At 49.2% G+C, this 26,403-nt stretch overlaps 1 protein-coding gene across 1 annotated transcript in view; it reads right to left on the bottom strand.

The window, feature by feature from the left end:
• Positions 1–26,403, bottom strand: part of TRIO (trio Rho guanine nucleotide exchange factor) — a 2,342,529-nt gene that overhangs the window by 1,258,887 nt on the left and 1,057,239 nt on the right. Inside the window, 1 exon segment of the mRNA XM_073555735.1 lies at positions 4,462–4,577. Within this exon segment, the coding sequence (XP_073411836.1) occupies positions 4,462–4,577 (116 nt within the window).

The following is a 26,403-nucleotide window of genomic DNA, read 5'->3' on the forward strand; positions in this document are numbered from 1 at the left end:
GGCGGTGTTACTATTACGCCTATCCGGCCTGCAGTGTGGACGGTCAATACGGTGAGGGGCGGCAGGCGTGTACTGTGTCAGTTAATGGGGTACTGTTTCTTGGACTTTATGACTTCTTGGACTTTTTGACTCTGGAGTCTAGTGACCCTAATCATTGCTACACTTTCCCATCAGTTGATCTGTGATAAATTTGTGAGGGTCCACTGCATACACGGAAATGCCAAGGACTACCTTGTGGCCAGAGTGACCATGGGAACAGACTGTGGTACTAAGTACCATGAGGATGGGGTGGTAAAAGACTTGATTCTTCCCTTCATACTGGGGGAGGAAGATTTTTCCTTTTTTTGTGACCTGCATCAAAAGGAGGCTGTACAGAGTGTCTTACACTAAAGCCAGATCTCTCGGGAAGAGACTCAATCAAAATAAAAGACGGTGGAGTTACCACTGTGTGTCCTCAGTGGAGGGGAGGATGAGACGGTGACAGTGTGTTAAGGCTGGCGGAACGCACCAAATAATAAAGATGATAGTAAGGTGCATTCGCAGCCCGGGGTCCACCGTGCAGCGGTGGTAAACCGCTGGTTGGTAATGACGGATGCTATATGGCAGTATAAAAGACCACACGCAGGTTAATAGTCCCCAATGTGTACTGGAGCGGACTCTATTATGTCACAGAGTCGCACTACCGCAGAACATAAATGCCAGAGTCTGTTAGAAATCACAGAGCTCGGCAAGGGAGCGCACAGAATGCGGTCACAGAAATCTGCCCCAAGGACACGGGGTCAGAGTCCCTCTAGACCTTCTGAGCTTGCGGCGTCGCACCTGCGGACGCCACTATAGACGCTGACTACGGTGGAGTGTCGAGCAAGTGCACCGTGGCGTTTAGAGCCACCGGTGGACACTGATGCCAGTCTCTGACTCTGCCAGTACCTAAACCTAGGCCTGTGCTAGGCTGCACAACACATGCGTACCAAGGGTAGAGGTTTCTTAATGAGTCATTCACCAGATACATTCATACATGCATACAACACTCACTCCACATGGTCTAATCTTTTTCTATATTAGCGCACGGCCGTGCAGTTGTGCGATCCTTTTACAGACGCAGCCTTCCGGGACCTTCCTGAAGGCCAAATCCGAGCTGCAATAGGTCCTGAGCATGTGACCTCCGACCTCCAATGAGAGGTCATCCCATGGGCATGCTCAGTAGGAGAAAAGCAGGACTTAGTTCCAGGAGCATCTGCTCGCCGATGGCTCATGCATGGTACACTAGCTGAGCCTGGAGTAGCAACCAGATGCCTAACATTAGCCTGGGCAAGACGTCTCTGCTGAGCAGGAACCTCCGCGGCCGTAGAGGAATGGGAGACCGCAAAAGACATGGCTTGAGATTCCCCCTGTGCAGTGGGAAAACCTCGTCGCCTAACACAGTGGAGCCAAACTTCCCTGAGTTAGAAGAGCCAAAGAGAACTTTTGGACTGCTCAAGTTAGGGACCTTACCTTAACCCCTTAATGTCAAATGACGGACACAGTCCATCATTGGATATCTCCCCTGCTTTGATGAGGGCTCTGGGGGTAAAACCGCATAAAAGCCGGGACATGTCAGCTGTTTTGAACAGCTGACATGTGACTGCAATAGGTGCAGGTGGAATCGCGGTCCACCTGCGCCTTTTAACCCATTAAACGCCGCTGTCAAATGCTGACATCGGCATTTAACTGGCGCTTCGGGCCTCGCGGCTGGAAATGCACGTATTGCTGACCCCCGTCACATGATCGGGGGTCAGCAATGCGTTGGCATAACAACCAGAGGTCTCCTGGAGACCTTTATGGTTGTTGATGCCGCACTGCTATGAGCGCAACCCGGTGGTTGGCGCTCATAGCAATGCATATGATCTGCTCATCGCCTATATGTAGCAGAGCCAATCAAGTAATGGATGTTTCTAGCCTCCCATGGAGGCTATTGAAGCATACCAAAATAAAAAAAAAGGTTTTTAAAAATATGAAAAAAATATAAAAGTTTAAATCACCCCCTTTCGCCCCATTCAAAATAAAACAATTAAAAAAAAATCACACATACACATATTAGGTATCGCCGCATTCAGAATCGCCGATCTATCAATAAAAAAAAAAGCATTAACCCGATCTCTAAACGGCGTAGCGAGAAAAGAAATCAAATTGCCAGAATTAAGTTTTTTTGATTGCTGTGACATTGCATTAAAATGCAATAACGGGCGATCAAAAGAACGTATCTGCACAAAAGTGTATCATTAAAAACATCAGCTCGGCCCGCAAAAAATAAGCCCTCACCCAACCCCAGATCAAGAAAAATGAAGATGCTTCGGGTCTCGGAAAATGGCGCTTTTTTTTTTTAACAAACTTTGGAATTTTTTTTCACCACTTAGATAAAAAAGAATGTAGACATGTTTGCTGTCTATGAAATCATAATGACCTGGAGAATCGTAATGGCAGGTCACTTTTAGCATTTAGTGAACCTAGCAAAAAAGCCAAGCAAAAAACAAATGTGGGATTGCACTTTTTTTGCAATTTCACCGCGCTTGTAATTTTTTTCCTGTTTTGTAATACACAACATGGTAAAATCAATGGTGTCGTTCAAAAGTACAACTCGTCCTGCAAAAAACAAGCCCTCACATGGCCATATTGACAGAAAAATAAAAAAGTTATGGATCTGGAAAAAAGGGGAGGGAAAAATGAAAATGCAAAACCAAAAATACCCCTTGTCGTTAAGAGGTTAAAGCGGGCATTTGACAATGTTACCATATGTAATGGGGTTGCGCAAGAGCTGGGATCTGACAACAGGTTCCCACACTTTGCAGTCAAAGGCAAGCTATTGTATTATGTGATCAAACTGAGGGGAGGTGAGATAGTGGAGCAGCTGTTGGCTTCAGGAACCTATTAGCAGAGGGATCATGTTTTGGGAGCATCTGGGGGTAGAGAAAACGCAGGAGTGAATAATGCGGAGGTTCTTTTGGCCGGGCTGTTACTGGATGTTCAAAAGGAGACAAAACAATAAGGTATATAGAAATGAACAAACCTGGGGTCACAGGAATGGCTCTGATCTTTATGGAGGGAAGCTCTCCTTTTAGGAACATAGAACAATGCTACAGGAAGCTGTGTCTTCCAGAATTGAACAATGACTATAATTCAAAATCTGTATTTATTAGATAACAACCACTCCCACATACTTCCTCTTTGTGAGCTCAAACTGGGGCTGGTCAATGGAATGTGGCTATGTCCCAAAAATTATTAGATCCCCAATTTTCAGGATATCTTCCCCCTAGAGGATTCAGCTGGGAGATATTAATGCCAGATTTCCCATTATGATTTTAGCTCTCTTTAGAAAGGAAAAGTAGCATATATAAAGTAATCCATGGGGCTTATATTAATTTGGAGCTGTGGTGCAGACCACGCAGTGATGTAGCGTTATATTCACCACTTTAACACAACACCGAAAATATGTCTCCCATAACTAGTGAATCTAAGTCATTCACAAAAAAAGTCATCACTGGACTTCGATGCCAGAGTGTTTGGTTGTGACTCTTTGTACCTTGTAGGCATTTTCTCCACAGTCCATAAATCAGTCACCTCCTAGACTCTTGTACAAACTGTGCCTGTGCTTGGAATTCATGTCTGCTATCCATCAGACAACCCAATTTAATTACATGTTCACAGCAGTGGGGTCCTAGCAAAATAAGGGTCATGTGCAGTGTTTTACAGTGCCATCTTTTTTTCCTTCAAATCAAGATGAACCCATGTTCAATCCTCAATATGAGGGTGACACTTCCCCTCTTAAAAATGGCTTCATAGATTTATAAAATTACATCTATAACAAGAAGTTTAACCTGAATGTATACAAAATAGCAATTAGTCACTGGTGAGGATGGGAAATTACTTAGGAGTTAGGAGTGGCTTAATCATTTAAACCCCTTCTAAAAAGAACAGACTCATAACTATTTTTGTTTTATTTGGGTGAACAGTACAGTGGATCAGCGAAGATTGTTATGGAATTCATGCTGCCCAACTACAACCAGCATGAATCAGATAGTGTCTGCATACTCAATTTCAGCTAGGTAAGTTTTACTCAAACACTGCAGCATTTCAGAATATATATACTTTGAAAACGCTGCCAGTTTCTGTGTCTCAGCTGAATTCCCACCCAATCCCTTTGACTAACAGGTCTCTCCCTATGCAAAACATAGAGAGACTAGTCAGTCAACTGAAGAGGGACAGAAATTCGACCAGGAATACGCCTAGAAAAAGTAAGCCGAGACACATAGCTCTGGCTGGCTTTTTATAGTCAAGCATAGCTGGCTGCAGTCGTGTACACAGTGTCTGATTCATGCTGCCTACAATTCAGGCAGAATGAATCTGATAGAGGTTCCCTTTTATCAAAAAGGAAATTGAACAACTATAAAATATAATAAAATATAAGACTATTAAAGAATACATTACTCTTTTCTACGAGCAGACTTGCGCTTTTCTTCATTAAGCTCATGTGCGGCATCTCGAAGCTTTACTTCACATCCTGGTGCACCGCCTGGAATTATGTCTAACTGAAGACTTTTACTCTGCATGGAAAAAAAGGAAGTAAAAATAAAAATACACTGACAATGAAGAAGTCTATTTTGGTAGTATTACTTAGAACACACAATTTTCTTTCAAAATATATATTTAATATAAGTAGGGTAGATGCTGAAAAAATAATCCCCTGGTGGCATTCTTGGAAGCTAGTCTGGCTGTCAACACATAGTGCGAGTCATTCTGAAACTGTGTACTATCAGCAAAAGCAACTCCCTAAAATGAGGTACAGTGGCCAATATTCTTATCATTGTGATTACTTGTTTGGAGATAGCTAGAAATGTCATTTAACAAGGGTGTGATGAGGCATATGTCCCGATATAGAATTTGCTTCACAAACACTTTCAATAGATGTCTGATTAACCATTTATTGTCACAACATTTCTCCAAAAGTACAAATGAGTTATGAATGTATTGCTTTTATATTGTATATTCATTTATAAATATCAAAGAACACCTATAAAACTAATGAAACATGCAGACCATGTTCCCTTTTTTTCTGTCCCCTTTGTCTTGCTTTACACTAAAGAAAATAACAAACAAAAAAAAACATGGATTTTTGTGATGACTCACCGTAAATCCTTTTCTCCGAGACGCTCAGCCTCAATGCAGGTAACAACCTGTCTAGAAAACCCACCTGGTATCATAAATACCTATTAATAAACAAAAAGGAGCCAATTGGATAACAGGGTGGGTGCTGTGTCCCTCAATGAGTGTCTCGGAGAAAAGGATTTTACGGTGAGCTATCACAAAAATCCATGTTTCTCCTTCGCCTCATTAGGGGAACACAGGACAGTGGGACATCCTAAAGCAGTCCCTGGGTGGGGAGTCAACTCACCGGTCCAAGCTACACGCACCTACTGTGTAAAGGTGCGTCACTGCTGCTTGAAGAATCTTTTTACCCAGGCTGCATCTGCTGAAGCCAGGATATGAGATTATTTTCACTAAAGGGTTGAAACAAAAGCGCAATAGGGTCTTATCCGGGTAAAATGTACAAATACTGAAAGTATTAAACTCACCTTCTCAAAGAGAAAATAAAGCCTGTATAGTAAGTCAGCCTGCTGCACGTCCAACGGTCCACAGCGGAACCGTACCACAGTTCAATAAGGAATAAATTCTTGGACTTTGAGTGCGCTGCCAGACAGATTCAATAACCACACAAGGTTAAAAAAGTTAACCCTTTAATCCCTACGCGTTTCGAAGCATAACGCTTCTTCTTCAGGGGTTGATACCAACCCCTGAAGAAGAAGCGTTATGCTTCGAAACGCGTAGGGATTAAAGGGTTAACTTTTTTAACCTTGTGTGGTTATTGAATCTGTCTGGCAGCGCACTCAAAGTCCAAGAATTTATTCCTTATTGAACTGAAGCCAGGATATGGACATTTGTAATGTTTGGAGAATGTGTGCCGGCTGGACCAGGTTGCCGCCTTGCATACCTGCTCCGTCGATGCCTGGTGCCGAAGAGCCCAAGAGGCGCCCACTGAACGAGTTGAGTGCGCTCTGATCTCTGCTGGCACAGATGCACATCCGATGCGGTAGGATTCCTGAATTGTCAGCCAAATCCACCTGGCTATGGTCGCTCTTGAGGCAGCAAGTCCCCTCCTGCGACCCTCGCGGAGCAAGAACAGCGTGTCTGTCTGATGAAAGGATGCCGTCCTTGACACGTACCTCCTGGGTGCTCTCCCCAGATTTAACGTATGAAGAACCTTTTCCACCCGGCGTACTGGTGCCGGGAAAGAGGAGGACAAGGCAATATCCTCATTAAAACGAAATGAGGAAACGACCTTCGGCAGAAAAGGGGGAGCTGGCCCAAGAACCACCTTCTCCTTGTGAGATATCAGGAACGGAGCTCGGCAAGATAGAGCTGCCAGCTCCGGGACCCGCCTGATTGATGTTATCACCATGAGGAACACCCCCTTCCGGGAAAGGTATGTCGAAGATACCTCTTGTAGTGGCTTGAATATAGCTCCCTGCAGAATGCTTAGGACCAGGTATAGGTCCCAGGTGTCCCGAGGGGTCCTATAGGGGGGTACCAAGTGTGAGACCCCCTGGCTGAAGGTCTATACCTGCAGATTGGTAGCGATTCTGTGCTGAAACAGGACGAATAAGGCAGATATGTCTCCTAAGGGAACTTGGAGCTAAACCCGAGTCCAGGCCAGACTGGGAAAAAAATGCCAAAATGTTGGGAATAGAGAATCTCAGTGGAGAATGACCGTGGTCCTGACATCATGAAAAGACAATCCTCCAGGTGTGGTGGAAAATTTGTGCTGAGGCGGGCTTCTGGGCACTAATCATTGTAGTAACCACATTGCGTATGAACCCAGCCTAGGTCAGAATCCAAAGGTTCAACGGCTAAGCCGTCAAACAAAGGGCCCCTGGGTTTGGGTGGTAGATCGGGACCTGGGTAGGTAGGTCTGAGTGCTCTGGCAGTCGCCAGGGAACGTCAGCGAGTAGCTGCACCAGGTTTTCGTAGAAAGCCCGCTGAGGTCAATCTGGGGCCAGTAGCACCAATGGAACCTTCTTCTGCCTTGATCTTCTTTATGATCCTTGAGAGTAGCGGCAGCAGGGGAAATAGGTATGGGAGGCGAATACTGGTTCCATGGCAGAACCAACGCATTCCCGGCGATTGCCTGCGGGTCCTGGGACCGAGGCGACCAACGCGATCACCTTGGCGCCTACCCTGGAAGCCGTCAGGTCCACGTGCGGTGTTCCCCAACATCGGCATATTTGCCGGAAAATCTCGGGGTGCAGTGACCATTCCCTGGACACAAGACCCTGCTGGCTGAGGAAGTCTGCCGCCCCCAGATCTCTACGTCCGGAATTCCTCTCGGCCCAGTGAGGTGTGTGCCTCACCTCATGCATGGCTGCCCTGCTAGAGGATGATGAAAACGTTGCGGAGTCAGCTGGATTGCTTGAATCTCTAACAAGTTTATTTGGGATGCGTGCCTCCTGCGGCGACCACTGTCCCTGGGTCGCGTGATGGTGAAAAAAAACGCTCCGTAGCCGAGGAGACCGGCGTCGGTTGTGACCACCAACCCGTAGTCCAGGGGAAAGGGTTTCCCCTGAAGATGGGAGGAACTGACTGTCCTCCATTCAAGTGCCTGTCTGACCTGCCTGGACAACCGGCACTGGTGGTCGAGTGAGAACGGGTTCTAGTCCCATGATGCCAAGAGGGCGTGCTGTAGGGGGCGAGGATGGAGTTTGGACTAACGGAATTGCTCCCACTCTCTTCCCTAAGAACCTCATGCAAAGATGAATGGTGTGAGGAACTGGCTGGTGAAGTTTCTGGACTCCTTGCCGAAGAGCTAAGGCCTTGTCTCGAAGGAGGATTACCAACCCTCGGGAGGTGCCGAAAATCATCCTTAAAAGGCAACTCCTCTGAGCTGGGACCGAGGATGATTTCTTCAGGTTGACCAACCACCCTAAGCGGGCAAGAGTATCTATCGTTGACGCTCTCCTCGCATGCTCGATATGAAGGGCCTCTGATCAAGAGGTCGTCCAAATTCAGCCTTGATCGTGGCGTTATCACATCCTGCCCTTTGGCCTCAATGTATTTGTGTTACTTTTCTTATGTTTTTTATTCAATTGGGGTTATTATGCTCCCTTCTCCTGAGCGCCATCTTGTTGCTTTTTGGTGCTAATTCCGCATGCATTATTTCCACACTCACTCACTCCACATCCTGTGGATATGGTCTCATTTACTCCCTGCCACGTCTAGCAGGTCTTTATCAAGGTTTTGCTACATATGCCTGCATATTGGTGCTTTCATGTCATAGCCCTTTTTTGACATGTGCAATCTAACCATTTCCTTCCCCCTGGTGCTTCTATTCCATAGCTGAGCCCTGATATGCGCAGTTTGTTTTTTTACTGCCTTCCTTCTGAACGCCCGCTCCCGGTATTCCAGTGAGCAGGCGCGAACTAGCTGACACGTCACCAGCCTGTCATATCTGAGCTCTGACATGCGCAGTCTGCCTTTTTTACTGCTTTTTTTTTTCCTTCCGCACGCCAGCTCCCAGGATTTTAGTGAGTAGGCGCAAACTGGCTGACACGTCATCAGCCTGTAGCACCTTTTCTTTGATTATTGCCTGCTATCTGAAGCTGACACTAGTGCGCCGACACTAATTGGTATGTTACCTATTACCTTCACACTTCTACACACCTTTTTTCCTCCCCTGTCTTGATTGACCGCTATTTAAAGGCTGACTGATTGCTAAACCTGACTTCCCCTGACGAAGCTGCACCCAGCAGCGATATGCGTGGGGCTCCCCACACCTCCCCTGTCCCGGGACCACCTTTTCTTGACGACCTGAACACCAACGTTCCATTTTGGACTACTCTTTATGGTGACCCTTTCTTTACTTTCTACTATATACTGTGGCATTTATCTCCATTTTTTTTCCTGCCCTCAATATTCTATTTGGGTCTAGATCTCCTAACCATCCTCATATTGGATGGTTCCCCGCTCCCTCCTATATCAGGGCTATTTACAGGGCTCATCAGATCTTATGGGGTCTTCCGGAGTGTCGGTATGATATCCCCTCTATTCTTATAATGGATGGTCACCTTGCTTATAGTACCTTTTGGTCTATCTATAAATATTTTGAGTAAATAGTTACATTCTCTAGGGAAAACCCAGATTCAGGGTTGTTGGGTCATATTTTGGTGGATTTTGTGTAATTTTCCATAAGTGGTCTTTGCCTATCAGCATTTATTATTAGATCTGTTTGGGACATTTGGGGGTGTGCCTTCCTTTTTAAATGTTTTTATTCTGTATACCTGTTTGTCTCTCAATAAAATTTATATGTATTGGTCACATACTTTATTGCCATGGGTGTGCGCTTTATATGCTGGGCCCTTTTTTCTTCTTTTGTTGACAAATGAGGCAAGACGACTATGCCCTGGGAGTGCAGGATGGCTATGACGACTGCCCTGACCCCTGTGAACACTCCGGGGGTGGTAGGTAGCCCGAAGGGGAGAGCTGCGAAGCTGCAGGTGCAGGCCACTGATAGCAAAGCGTAGAAATTTCTGATGTCAATAGGGGCCAAATATTCTCCCTGTTCTATAGCAGCTATGACCGAGCAGAGAGACTCCATCCGGAAATGTCTGACCCTGACAAAACTGTTCAGAAGCTTAAGGTCCAGAATGGGCGTGACAGCCCCGTCCCTTTCTGGGGCCGTGAACAGGTTGGAATAGAAACCCTGACAACTTTCTTCTTCCGGTATGGGGATGACCACCGTTTTGCTGGAGCAATTCTATGGCCTTGAACAGGGCCTGTGCCCGGGATTCCATTTTGGAAGGACGAAAAAGCAAAAAAAAATCGTCTTGGGGGCTGTGACAAAGTCTAACTTGTACCCCGAGGGTACCAGCCCCTTACCCATGTGTCACGCACGATGGATAGGCAGACATGGTGAAACCAGAGAAGGCGACCGCCAACTCTACTGGTGTCGCCCGGAAATTGCCACGAGTCATTTGGCTGAAGATCCTTGGGACCTATGTTGGGATCGCATTCTCTCCAATGGGTTGGCTCTATATGAGACTTGATGATCCCTGTCCTGGTTGGGGCGACCTGCAACGGCGGGGTTGGTTGCTGAAGCCAACCCGGGGTTGCGAAAGGACCTAAACTGTGTCTGAAGCAGGTGATGAAAAAGTTGCTTAACCCTTTATTGAGGGGGAAAACTGCTCCTGCCCCCTATGGAGCCAGAGATAAGCTGGTCCAACCTTTCACCAAATAGGCGAATGCTGCCACGCTAAGCCTAGAATGGCCGGTGGCACCCAAAATAGGCGGCCACTCTGATAAGGTAAAGATGTTAAGGACTTCTTGGAGGTTGAATCTGCGCGCCAAGTCCTCAACCACAGAGCACCTCTTAATAGAAATTGCATTTGCGGCAGTGAGCGCTGCGCAGCTAGCCGCATCCAAACACGCATTAATCAAGTATTCGGCCAATGCAATCTGATTAGCAATATTTGCTACCTCCGCAGGCAGGTCCATACCCTGCAAGGCTCTGTTTAATGATTCAGACCAAGAGCCCATGGCCTTAGCTACCCAAGTTGCTGCAAACGAGGGAGAGACTGAACCTGACGTGTCAAACACTGAGCGAGCCAGGCTCTCTATGAGACGGTCGGTGGGATCCTTGATAGAGGAACCATTAGGTACGGACAACAGGGCTTTACAGGCCAAGCCCGACACGGATGGATCTACCGTCGGGAATTCCGCCCGCCTTTTTCGGAGATCAAGGGCCATTGGGTATCTCCTCAAGGGCACTCTGGCCTAAGAAATGCCTGTCCGGCTGTTTCCTGTGTCATTAATCCCAGGGTGGGTGACATATACTCTATGAGGCCGCTTGATCCACTTAAATGAACCCCTGACTGTTTCCTGGTGACCCGGAGTAAATAAGACAAGGGGCTCGTCCAAGTCGTAATCCGAGTCCTGCTCGTTATCAACTACTGGGGAGGGCGAACGAGAGGCAGAGCTCACGGATGCCGAGGCATAGGACGGACCGGGAGACGCTGTGTGGGTTCGTTTCCCCCGCGTCTGTCTAGTGAGAGAGCAGCCCCTGCAGGCCGGAGGCTCCTGTGAGGAGGAGGATCTCTTTAAGACAGGCGAGCCGCTATCCCTGCCGCTATCTGGGGCTTGAAGGGACTTGATTGCTCTCGCAGGTGAGGCCATGGACTGCGACAGAGACAGAGCCCATTCTGGGTGGTCGCAGGGGAGGGCTCCTGGGCACGTTTGGACTCGCAGACTACACAGATTTTTGCATGTGTGAAGGTGGACCGATAGGAGGTGCACACAGCATACAGAAACGCGTGCATCTTAGCTACTCTGGACATGGTGGCCCTGTAAGGTGATCTGCCTGTGGGGTTCTACTGCTTAGCCTCTGTGAAAAAAACAGAAGGTGGCCTTCCTCCATCTGGGGTAGCACTCACTCCAGTCCTGTGCCCAGTCCTGGATCCCCTTTAGGTGTCCAGCCTGCCGAATTGCTGCACCCTTTTCCAAAAAGTGCGCCTTGGCGTGTGGGCGGTCCTGCAGGAAGAGAAGGCGCCGCCGGTGACGTCCTATGGGCCAAGCTCCTGCTCGAGGCCTAGCACCGGCTGAAGCTGGGGACTACATTTTTTGGCACCCGCCCGAGGCTCCGCGGACGGGTCTTCCAGAAGTACACGCATCAGGGGGGTGGGGCTTCCGCCTGCGGCCTAGTACCGGCAGAAGCCGGGGACTAAATTTACGGTGCCCGCTTGAACACGGGGCCAAAAAACAGAGGCCTGACAGGACATACCGCCGTAGGGGCGCATGCTGGCGCCTGACCGTGCTGCCGCCCAGGGGAATGCCGACCTTGGGGGTTTCAGGAGCCCTCCCAGCCCACCTTCTTCCGTGCCTCACCCCTGGAGCTCCAGCTGATCCTCAGGTTAGGGGGGGGAGGGGGGCTGCATCCAAATCAAGAAAGGTGCAGGCACCCTAGCTCCATCTTTACCTCCAAGGGATGAGGAGAGGGACTGTCCGCCGCCTTGCAGCACCGCAGTCTAGCATTGGTGGTGCAGTGGGGGCCGCACGGACCATACCTGTGCCTCTGTACAGACTAGGGTTTCAATACCTTAGGGTAGTCAGGGCTAAGTCCGGCATCATGTCCCACGTTGCGGGAAAGGATACTTGGAGGCGACACTCGCACGTGCTCGCGCACTGTTGGTTTGGGGAGATCGGACCCTTTCAATAGGGTCCGTCGCCCCTGTCTCATCTTCATGGAAGGACGAAAAAAGTCTGGGAAAAAAACAGACGTGCCATCATGTCCCACATTGCGGGAGAGGATATGTGTAGGCGACACTCGCAGGTGCTCGTCCGTTGTTGGTGTTAGGCGTCGGACTTCTGTCGCTGCACAGCGAGAATCCCGAGCCTTACTTCCAGCGGTCTCCCATTCCTCTCCAGCCACAGAGGAGGTTGCTCAGCAAACTCGTCGGTCCAGGCGCTCTGCCCAGACCAGCTCCGTGGGTTTGCTTGCTGCTGCCACCTCTGGCGCAGCTATGACAATACATGCTGCTCAGCAGCGAGATTCTCCAGGGACTAAGCCCCCATGTCGGGCCACTGACCATGCCCGTGGAGTGATCTCCCATTGGAGATTGAAGGTCATGTGCTCAGGTCCTGCTCCTGTTTGGATTGGCCCATCCAAGAAGCCAGGAAGGTCCCGGACGCTCGCGGCTATAAAAGGTTTGCATGGCCGCTCGGCCATGCGCTAGGGTAAGACTGTATTTACAGACTATGTGGAGTGAGTGATGTATGCACGCATGAATGTCTCTGGTGAATGACTCATTAAGAAACCCCTACCCTTGGTACGCATGTGTTGTGCAGCCTAGCCTGCTAGCGCCCAGGCTTAGGCGTAGGTAGGACAGAGGTTGAGTCAGGCATCAGTCCTCACCAGGGACTCGGCACGCCTCATTGCACGTGCTCCATAGCCAGCGTCTATAGCGGCGTTCGCGGCAGCGATGCCGCGCGTTCAGTGGGCCTAGAAGGACTCTAACCCCGTGACCTTGGGGTAGAGTTCTGTGGCCGTACACTGTGCACTCTTTTGGCCGGGCTCTGTGAGCTTAACAGGCTCTGGCATTTACATTCAGCGGTTGTGCGGCTCTGTGCATTAACAGAGTTTGCCCCTGTTCACATTGGGTGACGTAACCCACGTGTGACTGGTTTCACACCGCTTAATTCTTCCGCCATTACTTAGCAGCAGTGTACCACCTCAGCACGGTGGACGCCGGGCTGCGAACGCACCTATTATTTTATAATTTGGTGCGTTCCGCCAGCCCTAACATTATCCTAGCGCCAGGGTCTGGCTAGTAATGGCAGATGAACAGTGACTGCTGCAGTACATCCGGCAGCTGCAGGGCAGGTTGGCGGCTCTCGAGCGTTCAGCCTCAGCTGCGGATGTTACTGCGGTCGCTGTCCAGGCAGCCACAGAGGCTGTCTCCCGTGTGACCACAGCCATCCCTGCCCCGACTTTGTTCCGCCTCCCGCTGCCCGAGAAGTTCTCGGGTGATAGTGCTTCTTGTAGGGGTTTCGTAAGCCAGTACTCTATACAGCTGGAGCTGCTGGCCGCACGATTCCCCTCTGAGTGGGCTAAAGTGGGATTTATTACTTCCCTCTTGTCGGGCAGGGCTTTGGAGTGGGCCACATCGCTGTGGGAGTGTGGTGATCACATGGTGCAGAGTGTCTCGCGGTTCTTGGACACTCTGAAGCAGGTCTTCCTGGGACCACGAGTCACACGTGACACCGCGCTTCGGCTGCTGGCATTGTCACAGGGCTCGTCCATGGTCAGCCACTTTGCCATCCAGTTCCAGACGCTGGCCTCAGAGTTAGAGTGGCCAGATAAGGTCCTCATTCCGCCATTCTGGAGAGGTTTGGCTGGCCATGTGAAGGACGCTCTGGCCACCAGGGAGATTCCCGCTACACTGGAGGAGCTTATCACTGTCTCCACCCGTATTGATCTTCACTTCGCTGAGCGAAGGTTGGAGCGGGACCAGTGTAGGCAGAGGTTTAGGTTGGCACCTAGTTTTACTAAACCTCTGGAATCTTCCGATCAGGCGTCCGAGCGTCAGGGGGCTTCCCGTGAGGTATCCAGGCCCCGGTCCGCCCGAGCTCCTGTGAGCTGTCATGTTTGCAGGCAGTCTGGTCACCTTGCCAACCGGTGCCCACAGCAGCTGGGAGAACGCTCGCGCCTAGTGGCCGTAGGAGGCGGTGCACTAGAATCAGCGACGTTTTCCTCCAAGCTGTCCTTTAAGGGGACACTTGAGCTTGATTCTTCCTCTCTGGCGGTGGAGGTTTGTGTGGATTCCGGGGCAGAGGGCAATTTTATGTCATCAGCCTTCGTTCAACGGCACGCTATACCCCTGGTTATGATGTCTACACCAGTCACCGTCAGAGTGGTGAACGGCGCCACTCTACCCTCACAGATAACCCACCAGACCGTCCATTTGTTACTCTCAGTGGCTCCATTTCATCAGGAGATGATATCCCTCCTCGTCATGCCCGAGGATATTGACCAGGTACTTCTAGGGTCCCCTGGCTGCGGTACCACTCCCCCATATAGAGTGGTCTTCAGGGAGGATTATTGGGTAGAGTAAATCATGTGAGGGCAGATGTCTGAGGGAGTGCGTTCAGGTTGCCTCCACCGAGGTTCCCGCTGATCTCTCCTCGCTCCCCAAACACTATCGACAGTATGCGGACGTGTTCTCCAAAAAGGCGGCGGAGACCCTTCCACCACATCGCCCCTATGACTGTCCTATTGACCTCTTGCCTGGTGCTGAGCCTCCCCGGGGTCGAGTCTATCCCCTATCTCTCCTGGAGACAGAGGCCATGTCTCAATACATCAGGGAGAATCTGGCAAGAGGATTCATTAGGAAGTCAGTGTCATCAGCGGGGGCGGGATTCTTCTTCGTCCAGAAGAAGAGTGGGGAACTACGTCCTTGCATTGATTACAGGGGTCTTAACGCCATCACCGTTAAGAATAAGTATCCTCTGTCCCTGATATAAGAGCTGTTTGATAGGCTACGGGGAGCGAGGGTGTTTTCCAAACTTGATCTGCAGGGGGCTTACAACCTGATTCACATCCGTGATGGGGACGAATGGAAGACGTCATTTAACACCAGGGATGGGCACTATGAATATCTGGTGATGCCCTTCGACCTCTGTAATGCCCCGGCCGTCTTCCAAGACTTTATGAACGATATCTTCCGGGATATGCTTACCACTTCGGTTGTAGTCTATCTGGATGATCTTCTCATCTACACTCCAGATATTGACTCTCACCGGAGAGATGTTTGCAGAGTTTTCGATCGCCTGCGGGCAAACTCCCTCTATGCCAAGTTGGAGAAGTGTGTGTTTGAGCAGGAGTCCTTGCCTTTCCTGGGCTATATCATCTCGGCCCGGGGATTGGCCATGGATCCTGCCAAGCTACAGGCAGTGATGATGGGCAGGAACCTCATTCTCTCAAAGCGGTGCAGCGCTTTATGGGTTCATAAGTTATTATCGGCAATTCATCCCCCACTTCTCGACTTTGGTAGCACCCTTGGTAGCCCTCACCAAGAAGGGTGCAAATCCCAAGTTGTCGTCGGAACCGGTCTCCAAGGCCTTCTCCTCCATTAAGTCCCATTTCGCAAGCGCTCCCATTCTACATCGCCCCGATGTAGATAAGCCCTTCATTCTGGAAGTGGATGCCTCCTCCGTCGGTGCTGGAGCGGTCCTGTTTCAGGAAGAAACGCAAAGTCGGAAGCACCCATGCTTCTTTTTCTCCAAGACCTTCACACCGGCGGAGAGGAATTATGCCATCAGGGACAGGGAGTTGCTAGCGATGAAGTTGGGCTTCTCGGAGTGGAGACACCTCCTGGAGGGGGCTCGCCACCCTTTCCAGGTGTTCACCGACCACAAAAACTTGATCTATTTGCAAACAGCCCAGCGGCTAATCTCTCGCCAGGCCAGATGGTCTTTGTTCTTTTCCCGGTTCCACTTCACCCTCCATTTTCTCTCCGGGGAGAAGAACGTCCAGGCCGATGCTCTCTCCCACTCCGTGGTGTCATCGAAGAGGAGGAGGAGCCTTGGCTGATCGTCCCATCCGAGAGCCTGAGGACTGTGGCTCCGGTTGCCCGTGAGTCAGTACCTCTGGGCAAGACGCTTGTCCCTGCCCGTCTGCGACCGGAGGTCCTCTCTTGGGCTCATTCGTCCAGGGTGGGTGGACATTTTGTGACAAAATGGACCTCTGAGCTTTTGGCGAGGACATACTGGTGGCCGCATATGGCCCGTGACGTCAGGGATTATATTCAGGTGTGAGTCTCTTGCGCCCAGAATAGGTCCTCTCGGCAGCGGCTCGCTGGGCTTCTTTTTCCTCTGCCAGTAGCGGACAGGCCCTGGGAGATGGTCGGTATGGACTTTGTGGTGGGGCTACCCTAGTCCAGTGGCAGCACAGTCATTTGGGTTGTCACCGACCATTTCTCTAACATGGTGCACTTGGTACCTCTCTCCCGGTTACCTTTTGAGTGGGGCCTGGCAGTGTTGTTCATTAAGCACGTTTTCCGCCTGCATGGCATGCCGAACAAGATTGTCAGTGACCGGGGTCCTCAGTTTGCGTCCTGGTTTTGGAGAGAGCTTTGTTCCCTGCTCAGCATTGAGCTGAATCTCTCCTCGGCCTATCATCCCGAGATGAACGGGTTGGTAGAGAGAGCCAACCAGACCCTGACCACATATCTTCAACATTTTGTCTCGGCCAGGCAGGACGACTGGGCATCCTTGCTGCCGTGGGCAGTTAGCTTTGAACAATGCTGTGGCGACTCCACCAGTCTGACCCCATTCCTTCTAAATTACGGTCAGCATCTGCGCGTCCCTGTGCCCATGCCCGTGTCATCCACCGACTCCAGGGTGGCAGCCTGGGCGGTGGAGGCACGCAACATTTGAGATCGCACCCAGGATGCTATCTGGGCTTCCAAGGAACACCGGCGCCCTGATCCCACTTTTGCCCCTGGCGACTTGGTGTGGCTCTCCGCCCAAAACATCAGGCTGCGGGTAGAGTCCGCTAAGTTCGCACCGCGCTACATTGGCCCCTTCAAGGTCCTCGAGCAGATCAGCTCTGTGGTCTACCATCTGGCCCTTCCACCACACTTGGCTATCTCTGATACATTCCACGTGTCCCTCCTTAAGCCTGTTCACTTGTCCCGGTTCTCCGAGTCATCTGCCGGGACATCAGACTTGTCTTCGGACGAGTTTGAGGTCAATGCCATCGTGGGATGCAAGGTGATGTGGGGCAAAAATGTTTATTTGGTGGATTGGAAGGGTCATGGTCCAGAGGCTGGAACCTGGGAGCCAGTGGAGAACATCCACGCTCCTCTTCTCATTGCGGAGTTTGAGCGCAGCGAGGCTCAGAGGGGAGGGGGGGTAATGTTAGGCGTCAGATTTCTGTCGCTGCACAGCGAGAATCCCGAGCCTTACTTCCAGCGGTCTCCCATTCCTCTCCAGCCTCAGAGGAGGTTGCTCATCAAACTCGTCGGTCCAGGCGCTCTGCCCAGACCAGCTCCTTGGTTTTGCTTGCTGCTGCCACCCCTTGCGCAGCTATGACAATACATGCTGCTCAGCAGCGAGATTCTCCAGGGACTAAGTCCCCATGTAGGGGCAATGAGCATGCCCGTGAAATGATCTGCCATTGGAGATCGAAGGTCATGTGCTCAGGTCCTGCTCCTGTTCAGATTGGCCCATCCAAGAAGCCAGGAAGGTCCCGGATGCTCACGGCTATAAAAGGTTCGCATGGCCGCTCGGCCATGCGTTAGGATAAGACTGTATTTACAGACTATGTGGAGTGAGTGATGTATGCACGCATGAATGTCTCTGGTGAATGACTCATTAAGAAACCCCTACCCTTGGTACGCATGAGTTGTGCAGCCTAGCCTGTTAGCGCCCAGGCTTAGGCATAGGTAGGACATAGGTTGAGTCAGGCATCAGTCCTCACCAGGGACTCGGCACGCCTCAGTGCACGTGCTCCATAGCCAGCGTCTATAGCGACGTTCGCGGCAGCGACGCCGCGCATTCAGTGGGCCTAGAAGGACTCTAACCCCGTGTCCTTGGGGTAGAGTTCTGTAGCCGTACGCTGTGCGCTCTTTTGGCCGGGCTCTGTGAGCTTAACAGGCTCCGGCACTTATGTTCAGTGGTTGTGCGGCTCTGTGCATTAACAGAGTTTGCCCCTGTTCACATTGGGTGACCTAACCCACGTGTGACTGATTTCACACAGCTTAATTCTTCCGCCATTACTTAGAAGCAGTGTACCACCTCTGCACGGTGGACCCCGGGCTGCGAACGCACCTACTATTGTTTAATAATTTGGTGCGTTCCGCCAGCCCTAACAGTTGGATTGGGGAGATCGGTCCGTCGCCCCTGTCTCATCTTCATGGGAAAAAAAAGAGTCTGGAAAAAGACCAGACGTGTGTGCCTCCTAGGACACCAAGCAAGAACTGGTTCCGCCTGCAATCGAGGCGAGTGTCTATACTGCGGAGGAGGAGCTAACCTTTTTTTCATTCACTTAGTGTCAGCCTCCTGGCAGCAGTAGCATACACCCACTGTCCTGTGTCCCCCAATGAGGGGTAGGAGAAAAAAACCCAGTTCCGACATAACTGACCTCAGTGACTATTTATTAAAGCGGTTGTCCTATACATATAATTCACTTTATAAATATCTGTGTAACGAATGGAAGCGGAGGCAGAGATTGTGAAGTTCACGTTCGTTTTTATTTTTAAAGTGGAACCTCGGGACCACGGTCCGGGGGGCTCCGAAGGGGGCACGACTAGTGAGCCCCGGATACCCATAGTAAAGCCCCTCAAACAGGGCCAAAATGGAATACCCGGAGGACACAGGTGCTACCTCCAGTTAGACCCTGAACACGTGGCAGCTGTCCCAGCAGGACCAAAGGGATAACAGTAGTTGCAGCAGAGTCCGCAATGAGACGGGTCCTGGATCCAGGTGGTTGGTAAGGAGTCGGTTCCAGTGACCTTCACACAGTCCTTGGACTCGGGTGGCTGTTGGCGGAACGGAATGGCTTTCACCCAGATGGTTGCAGATAGAATCATAGAATCGTAGAATTGGAAGGGACCCCCTGGGCCATCTGGTCCAACCCCCTGCTCAAAGCAGGATTCGCTAAATCATCCCAGTCAGATGTCTGTCCAGCCTCTGTTTGAAGACTTCCATTGAAGGAGAACTCACCACTTCTTGTGGCAGCCTGTTCCACTCATTGATCACTCTGTCAAAAAGTTTTTTCTAATATCTAATCTGTGTCTCCTCCCATTCAGTTTCATCCCATTGCTTCTAGTCTTTCCTTGTGCAAATGAGAACAAAGTTGATCCTTCTACAATGTGACAGCCCTTTAGATATTTGTAGACAGCTATTAAGTCTCCTCTCAGTCTTCTCTTTTGCAAACTAAACATTCCCAAATCCTGCAACCTTTCCTCATAAGACAGGGTTTGCAGACCGGTCACCATTCTGGTCGCTCTTTTCTGAACTTGCTCCAGTTTGTTGATGTCTTTTTTAAAATGTGGTGCCCAAAACTGGACACAATATTCCAGATGAGGTCTGACCAAAGAGGAATAGAGGGAAATAATGACTTCACGTGATCTAGACTGTATGCTTCTGTTAATACATCCTAGAATTGCATTTGCCTCTTTTGCTGTTGCATCACACTGTTGACTCATATTCAGTCTGTGATCTATTAGTATACCCAAGTCTTTTTCACATGTGCTGTCACTTAGCCCTATTCCTCCCATTCTGTATATTCTTTTTTTCATTTTTATTGCCCAGATGTAGTACTTTGCATTTCTCCCTGTTATAAACCATTCTGTTAGTTGCTGCCCACTTCTCCAGTTTATTTATATCTTTTTGAATCCTCTCTCTCTCTTCTCTAGTATTAGCTATCCCTCCTAGCTTTGTGTCATCAGCAAATTTAATCAGTTTACCCTCAATTCCTTCATCTAAATCGTTGATAAAGATGTTGAACAATACAGGGCCCAGGACAGAGCCTGTGGTACCCCACTTGAGACATTCTTCCAACTGGATGTGCAGCCATTTACGACCACTCTTTGGGTCCGATCACTAAGCCAGTTATGAATCCACCTAACAGTTGCCTTGTCCATTCCATACTTAGTCATTTTTTCAATAAGGATTGTATGAGAGACTTTGTCAAATGCTTTGCTGAAGTCAAGATATACTATATCTACAGCATTTCCTTGATCCACCCAATCAGTGATTCCGTCATAGAAAGAAATTAAGTTAGTCTGACATGACTTATTAGTTACAAACCCATGCTGACTTTGTTTAATCACTTCATTCTTATCCAGGTACTGACATACATGTTGTTTAATAATTTGTTCAAAGATCTTTCCTGGTATAGAAGTCAGACTCACTGGCCTATAGTTGCCTGGGTCCACCTTCTTCCCCTTTTTGAAGATAGGAACAACATTTGCTCTTCTCCTGTCTTCTGGCACTTCTCCTGTTCTCCAAGAATTTTCAAAGATTATGGAGAGGGGTTCAAAAATTTCTTCTGCTATCTCCTTCAGTACTCTGGGGTGTAATTCATCTGGACCTGGAGACTTGAATTCATTTAGGTTAGCTAAGTGTTTCCTCACTATCTTTCTGTTTATAGATATCCTGGATTCTTCTATTCCCTTAATAGGACAGTGAAGAACAGTTGATGTTACATTTCCTTTCTGAGAGAAAACAGATGCAAAATAGGAATTTAAAAGTTCAGCCTTCTCAACATCCTGTCTTACCATTTCATCATTTTCATCCTGTAAAAATCCTATAGCATCTTTGACTTTTCTTTTAGTTTTGACATATCCCCAAAATCCTTCATTATTGCTTTTGACATCTCTTGCAAGCCTCAATTCATTTTCAGCTTTGGCTAATCTGATTTGTGCCCTGCAGGTTCTGCAGACAGCATTATATTCTTCTTTAGATATGCCTCCCTCTTTCCATTTTATAAACCTTTTTTATCTTCCTTTTTAGCATGTGCTTAAGTTCTGTGTTCATCCATCCTGGTTTCCTTAAATGCTTCCTATTCTTCCCTCTTTTCGGAATTGTTAACAACTGTGCTTTGAGAATTTCATTTTTCAAGATTTCCCATCCTTCCTGGACATTTTTGTCTTTAAGGATATCCAGCCATTGGATCCCTCCAATTCTCTTTCTGAATCCCTTAAAATCTGCCTTTCTGAAATCTAACCTTGACGTCTGAGTCTTCACAGGTCTTCCGCCTCTAGTTATCCAAAATTCTAAAATAGCATGGTCGCTACCTCCTAGGGTCCCAGCCACTTTTACCTCCTCAACCATTTCCTCCCTGTTTATAAGGATTAGATCCAAGGTAGCAGTTCCCCTTGTTTTCTCCCCTACCTTTTGGAAGATAAAGTTGTCAGCAAGATAGGATAAGAATTTCCTTGAGTTTTGCCTGAGAGAGATTCCCAACAAATGTCTGGATAGTTGAAATCTCCCATGACAACTATGTCATATTTTTTGGAGAACTTGGCCATTTGATGCATAAAGAGTTCATCCATATCTTCAGCTTGCACAGGCGGCCTGTAGTAAATGCCTACAATGGTGTCCTTTCCATTGTTCTGTCCTTGTATTCTTACCCAAACAGTTTCCACAGAACTCCCAGTCTCTGAAGCTTCAATCACTGTGCAGATATACGCGTTTCTAACATACAATGCGACACCTCCTCCTCGTTTATCAAGTCTGTTTCTTGCAAATAAGTTGTATCCTTCTAGTCTTGTATTCCAATCATGTGTAGCGTCCCACCAAGTTTCAGTGATTCCAATGACATCATATTTCTTTTCCTGTGTTAGTAGTTCCAATTCTCCTTGTTTGTTGCCCATGCTTTGTGCATTAGTATAGAAACATTTTAGTTTGTGATAGGTTTCTCTTTCTTCAATATTTTTATTAATTAGATTCTTTTGTCTTTGTTCTTCCTTTCCACTTCTAATAGCAGAGTTCTCAATAGCATTTGTCAGGTGTATGGCTTTTTCTGGTCTTTTGCTTCCCTTCCCATGTTGTTCTAGTTTAAAGCTCTCCTTACAAGTGTAGCAAGGCGACTTCCAAATACATGCTTTCCAGTCTTCGTAAGGTGCACCCCATCTCTAGCAAGTAGTCCATCGTATAAGTAATTCACTCCGTGATCCAGAAATCCAAATCTTTGCTGATGGCACCATCGACGTAGCCAGTTGTTCACCTGCAGAATCTTATTCCACCTCCTTGTTCCATGGCCATCCACTGGGAGGATGGAAGAGAAGACCAGCTGCGCTCCCAGTTCTTTCACTTTCTTGCCTAAGTCTTCAAAGTGTCACGACCACGTGTGTCTGGACGCAGCGGTTACCGCAAGGCGAACCCATAACACACGTGACCCAGGATACAGCGCCTCCAGTGGGGCGAATTTAAATAATAAAACGTGCAGATGGATACGCCGCCTCCACCTTGCGGATATAGGAATTACACGTTATACATACATTCTGGAAACCCCGCCTCCAGTAAGGCAAATTAAATAATAAGGGGGACCTGGGTAACATTAACAATGGTGGGCCCTGCGATAGGGAATGGGGATGTGGAGACCTCCTAAGCTCATATATATATCCCCTAAAATGATACTTTATTGTTTAAAAACCACGACTGTGGTATACACCAGAAAAAACGTGACAGTAAATGAAAAAAAAATCAAAAGAAAAAGTGTTCAAGCAAAGCCCATACTAAGGTGACACCTTGGAATCCCTCGTCCATAACTGAGCTGTATCCTGCCTGGCCGCGGAGGTTGGCACCCTAGGGGGGAACGTTGTGGCGCCCCCGCTCAACGATGGCTATCCCTAGGGGCCCTGATAAACCCTGCAGCCACTAGTGGTCCCTTCTACCCGATATATAAGGGAACCCCTGCTTCTAGACAACCAAACTGCTCTATAGAGGACCCTGTGTCCCAAAGAAAGAGGTTAAAAATAGAATTAGAACACACTTGGCATTAGGTGGTCATATTAGATAATGTCCCACAAAGACCAACAACCGTGAGACAACATAATGGGATAAACCGATTGGGATAGTGCCTCAGTCTCATATACAAAAAGGACTATTGATATAGAAAAAAGAGGCACATATTCTATTGAATTACTGATACGCCATAACCCAGAAATCGGCCATCAACAATATCCCATTGTTGTAAATATACAATAAACGCAGAACTGCCACAGCGATACTCATCTGCGTTTGTCGCCACCTGCCATCAAATAGTTAACGCCTCAACGCGTTTCGCCTTATTAGGCTCATCAGGAGGCCTGATGCTGCGATATCTTGTGTCCCATGAAGGTGCAAGTAGCGTTAACTATTTGATGGCATGCTTGAGTCCAGCTCAGCAGCCAAGGCCCACATGGTGAGTGCCACTCTCCATAGTCGCCACTCCACCAGTCCATGCAGACACTTCCTGCCAACACCATCACTGCGACCCCACCACACCATGCCAGCCCTTCGTCCAGACACCATAGCTGACACATGTCCCCCCTGGCTAAGCTGCGCAGGACTCCTCCTCAGCTCCATCCTTCGACCAGGCTCTCACCAACTCAGAATCAATGAATGAATATCACCAGCAGTGATTGCACACCCTGAGACTCATTTATAGAGCCCCACACCTGATTCATAATTACGTGCACATAAAAACCAAACTATCGTGCGATACCACTAACCACCACCAGGGCAACTCAGAATGAATGACACCACATGTGATAATTCCAATGGCCAGCGGGGGCAATCACGTCACCTTGCCAAAGGAAAAAACGTTCACTTTGTCCATTTAATCTGACAGATCCACGCCTGGATCATGACAGTACCCCCTCCTTAATGAGGGGCCTCTGGACCCTCAAGACCACTCCTCATTAGGGAAACACCTACAACGGGGATCCCCAGATCCTGAGTTCACCCCACCACTACCTGACACTTCAGGTTAATGACAAACGCACCGCTGGTATTGGCAATATACAGTATGTTCATTTTGGAGGCACCACTCATCTCCACAGCGACGACCTGGGGAACGAGTTTATGTATGGGTATGTTTGCTATGAGCTGATCAGACTCCACAACACACTCCCACAAGATGGTTTTTTGGTGGCCACCCATACATGCTCGTTCACACACAGGTCCGGACCTGAACGTTTATTGCTACACATTCGTTTGTCATATTTTGGTGATCTCATTCTGGACTCGACAACAGAGGCGTCCCCCTGCTGTCACCACACTCACACCCCCGCTATTCACCAAGGGACACCACCCTCCAACCCTTTCACCATGAGGTCTGCGCCTCCCTGGGTTGGTTAATGGCGAGGGGTGATATTTGTCCCTACTCCCCCGCAGCACACCTGCTGCTCACATCAGGAGGAGAAGGGGACTGGAACATGGAGGAAATATACACTCGCTGATCGCCTACCTCCAAACGACCAGGAGTGGGCGGCTTCTTCGGTGATATTGAAGATTTGGCGTAAACCCCGCAGACTATCACACCAGTCTGCTCACCACAGGGACGCACCCCTTCACCTCGGGGAATACCAGGCAGCTCCGTGGGCACCAACTCCTCCCACCTGCCTGGGTACCTCCGCGTGCATGAGCAAGTCCCGCTCCCCAGCAGCGACTCTAGGGGCTTCAATGCCAGAGCCGCAATTTTGATTTTCTGGTTGAGCCAGAGGAAAGGCCCCAGACCCTGAAAATTGCTGCAGAAGCGGCTTAAACACACCATGCCGCTCCCAGTCACCTCAATGAAGCCCAGCAGCAACTGCTCACAGGTCACCACATGGCCAAAGGCCCCAGACCCTGACAATTACTCACAGGTCTCCACATGGCCAAAGGCCCTAGACCCTGACAATTGCTCACAGGACTCCACATGGCCAAAAGCTCACCAGAAAAAAAAGGTAAGGCTGGTGATATTCATTCATTGATTGATTGATTCATTCTGAGTTTGTGAAGCCTGGGTGAACATGGAGCTGAAGAGGAGTCCTGCGCAGTCAGCCAGAGGAGACGAGTGGCAGCTAATGGTGTCTGCAGGAATTGCTGGCATGGCATGGAGGAGTCGCAGTTTGTGGTGTCGGCGGGAAGTGCGTGTATGGCTTTGTGGAGTGGCGACTATGGAGAGAGTTGCGCTCGGCATGCTCGACTTGGTGGCCGAGAGCTGGACTCAAGCATGCTTAGAATTTTGGCAGAGGCTGACTCATCCTTGGGACTCTGTTATTGGACTGCTGCAACTGGAGATGGACTCCTCTCCAAGGCTGCACTATGGTGTAGGATCCAGGATGGTGATGGATCCGGGTGGAGGAGAAGACGCACGCAGGTGGTGGGGCTCTGCTGCAGGAGCATAAGCACAGAGCCTAAAGCTAAGTGGTGTTTCCCCTGTATTGTCTTCTTTCCTCATGTGTGTTGTTAGTGCAGTGGTGGGATTAGTCTCCGCACCGACCAATTCCCTAGTGAGGGTTTAGGGTCAGGGCGAGCAAGGGTTTAAGGTTCGCGTGCGGCGACAGGTGCGGAGCCTGTATAGGGAATGTGAGGAGTGCAGGGACACTGGCTCAGGGGAGTGCAGGAGGTCTCCATGTCCCCATTCCCTATCGCAGGGCCCACCATTGTTAATGTTTCCCAGGTTCCCCCTTATTATTTAAATTCGCCACTGGAGGCGCTGTATCCAGGGTCACGTGTGTTATGGGTTCGCCATGCGGTAACATCTGCGTCCAGACACACGTTGACCGTGACACAAAGTCTCTGCAGATGGTTTCCAGGTCATTTCTTGCGGTGTCATTTGTCCCCACATGTAGTAGCAGGAATGGGTATTCATCTGTAAGTCTGAAGAGTCCTGATATCCTGTCAGACACATCTTTAATTCTTGCACCTGGAAGACAGCACATTTCTCTTGAAGATATAACCAGGAAGCACAGGATACTGATACTCTGTGGAGACAGATAGCATTAGACAATGCACAGAGACTGCAGATGCAGAGGAGACAGGATAGCATAAAGAACTGGATGTAGCAATGATTGATACTCGCTGCTACGGCGCTCTCCCTCTGGAGGAAAGGCCAGAAATAGCAGCCAGTGCGCTGACATTGAATAATTGCACTTTTTGAAAAATGCACGCTGTCCCTTTATGAAGGCAGGAGAGCACGCGGGCGTGCCCTAATAGCTCTAGTTGCAGATCTGCTGACAGGAAGCCAGGAGGTGGAGGCAGGGGAGCGACATGAATGCTGAGCAGCAGCATGAGACACAGAGAAGGCAGGCTGCTGCCTAAGGACAGCGTGCGCGGCACGAGGTGAGTGCC

This window comes from Dendrobates tinctorius, unplaced genomic scaffold (assembly GCF_039654945.1).
Source record: "Dendrobates tinctorius isolate UK_male_01 unplaced genomic scaffold, ASM3965494v1 ptg000229l, whole genome shotgun sequence".
NCBI classification, from domain to species: Eukaryota; Metazoa; Chordata; class Amphibia; order Anura; family Dendrobatidae; genus Dendrobates; species Dendrobates tinctorius.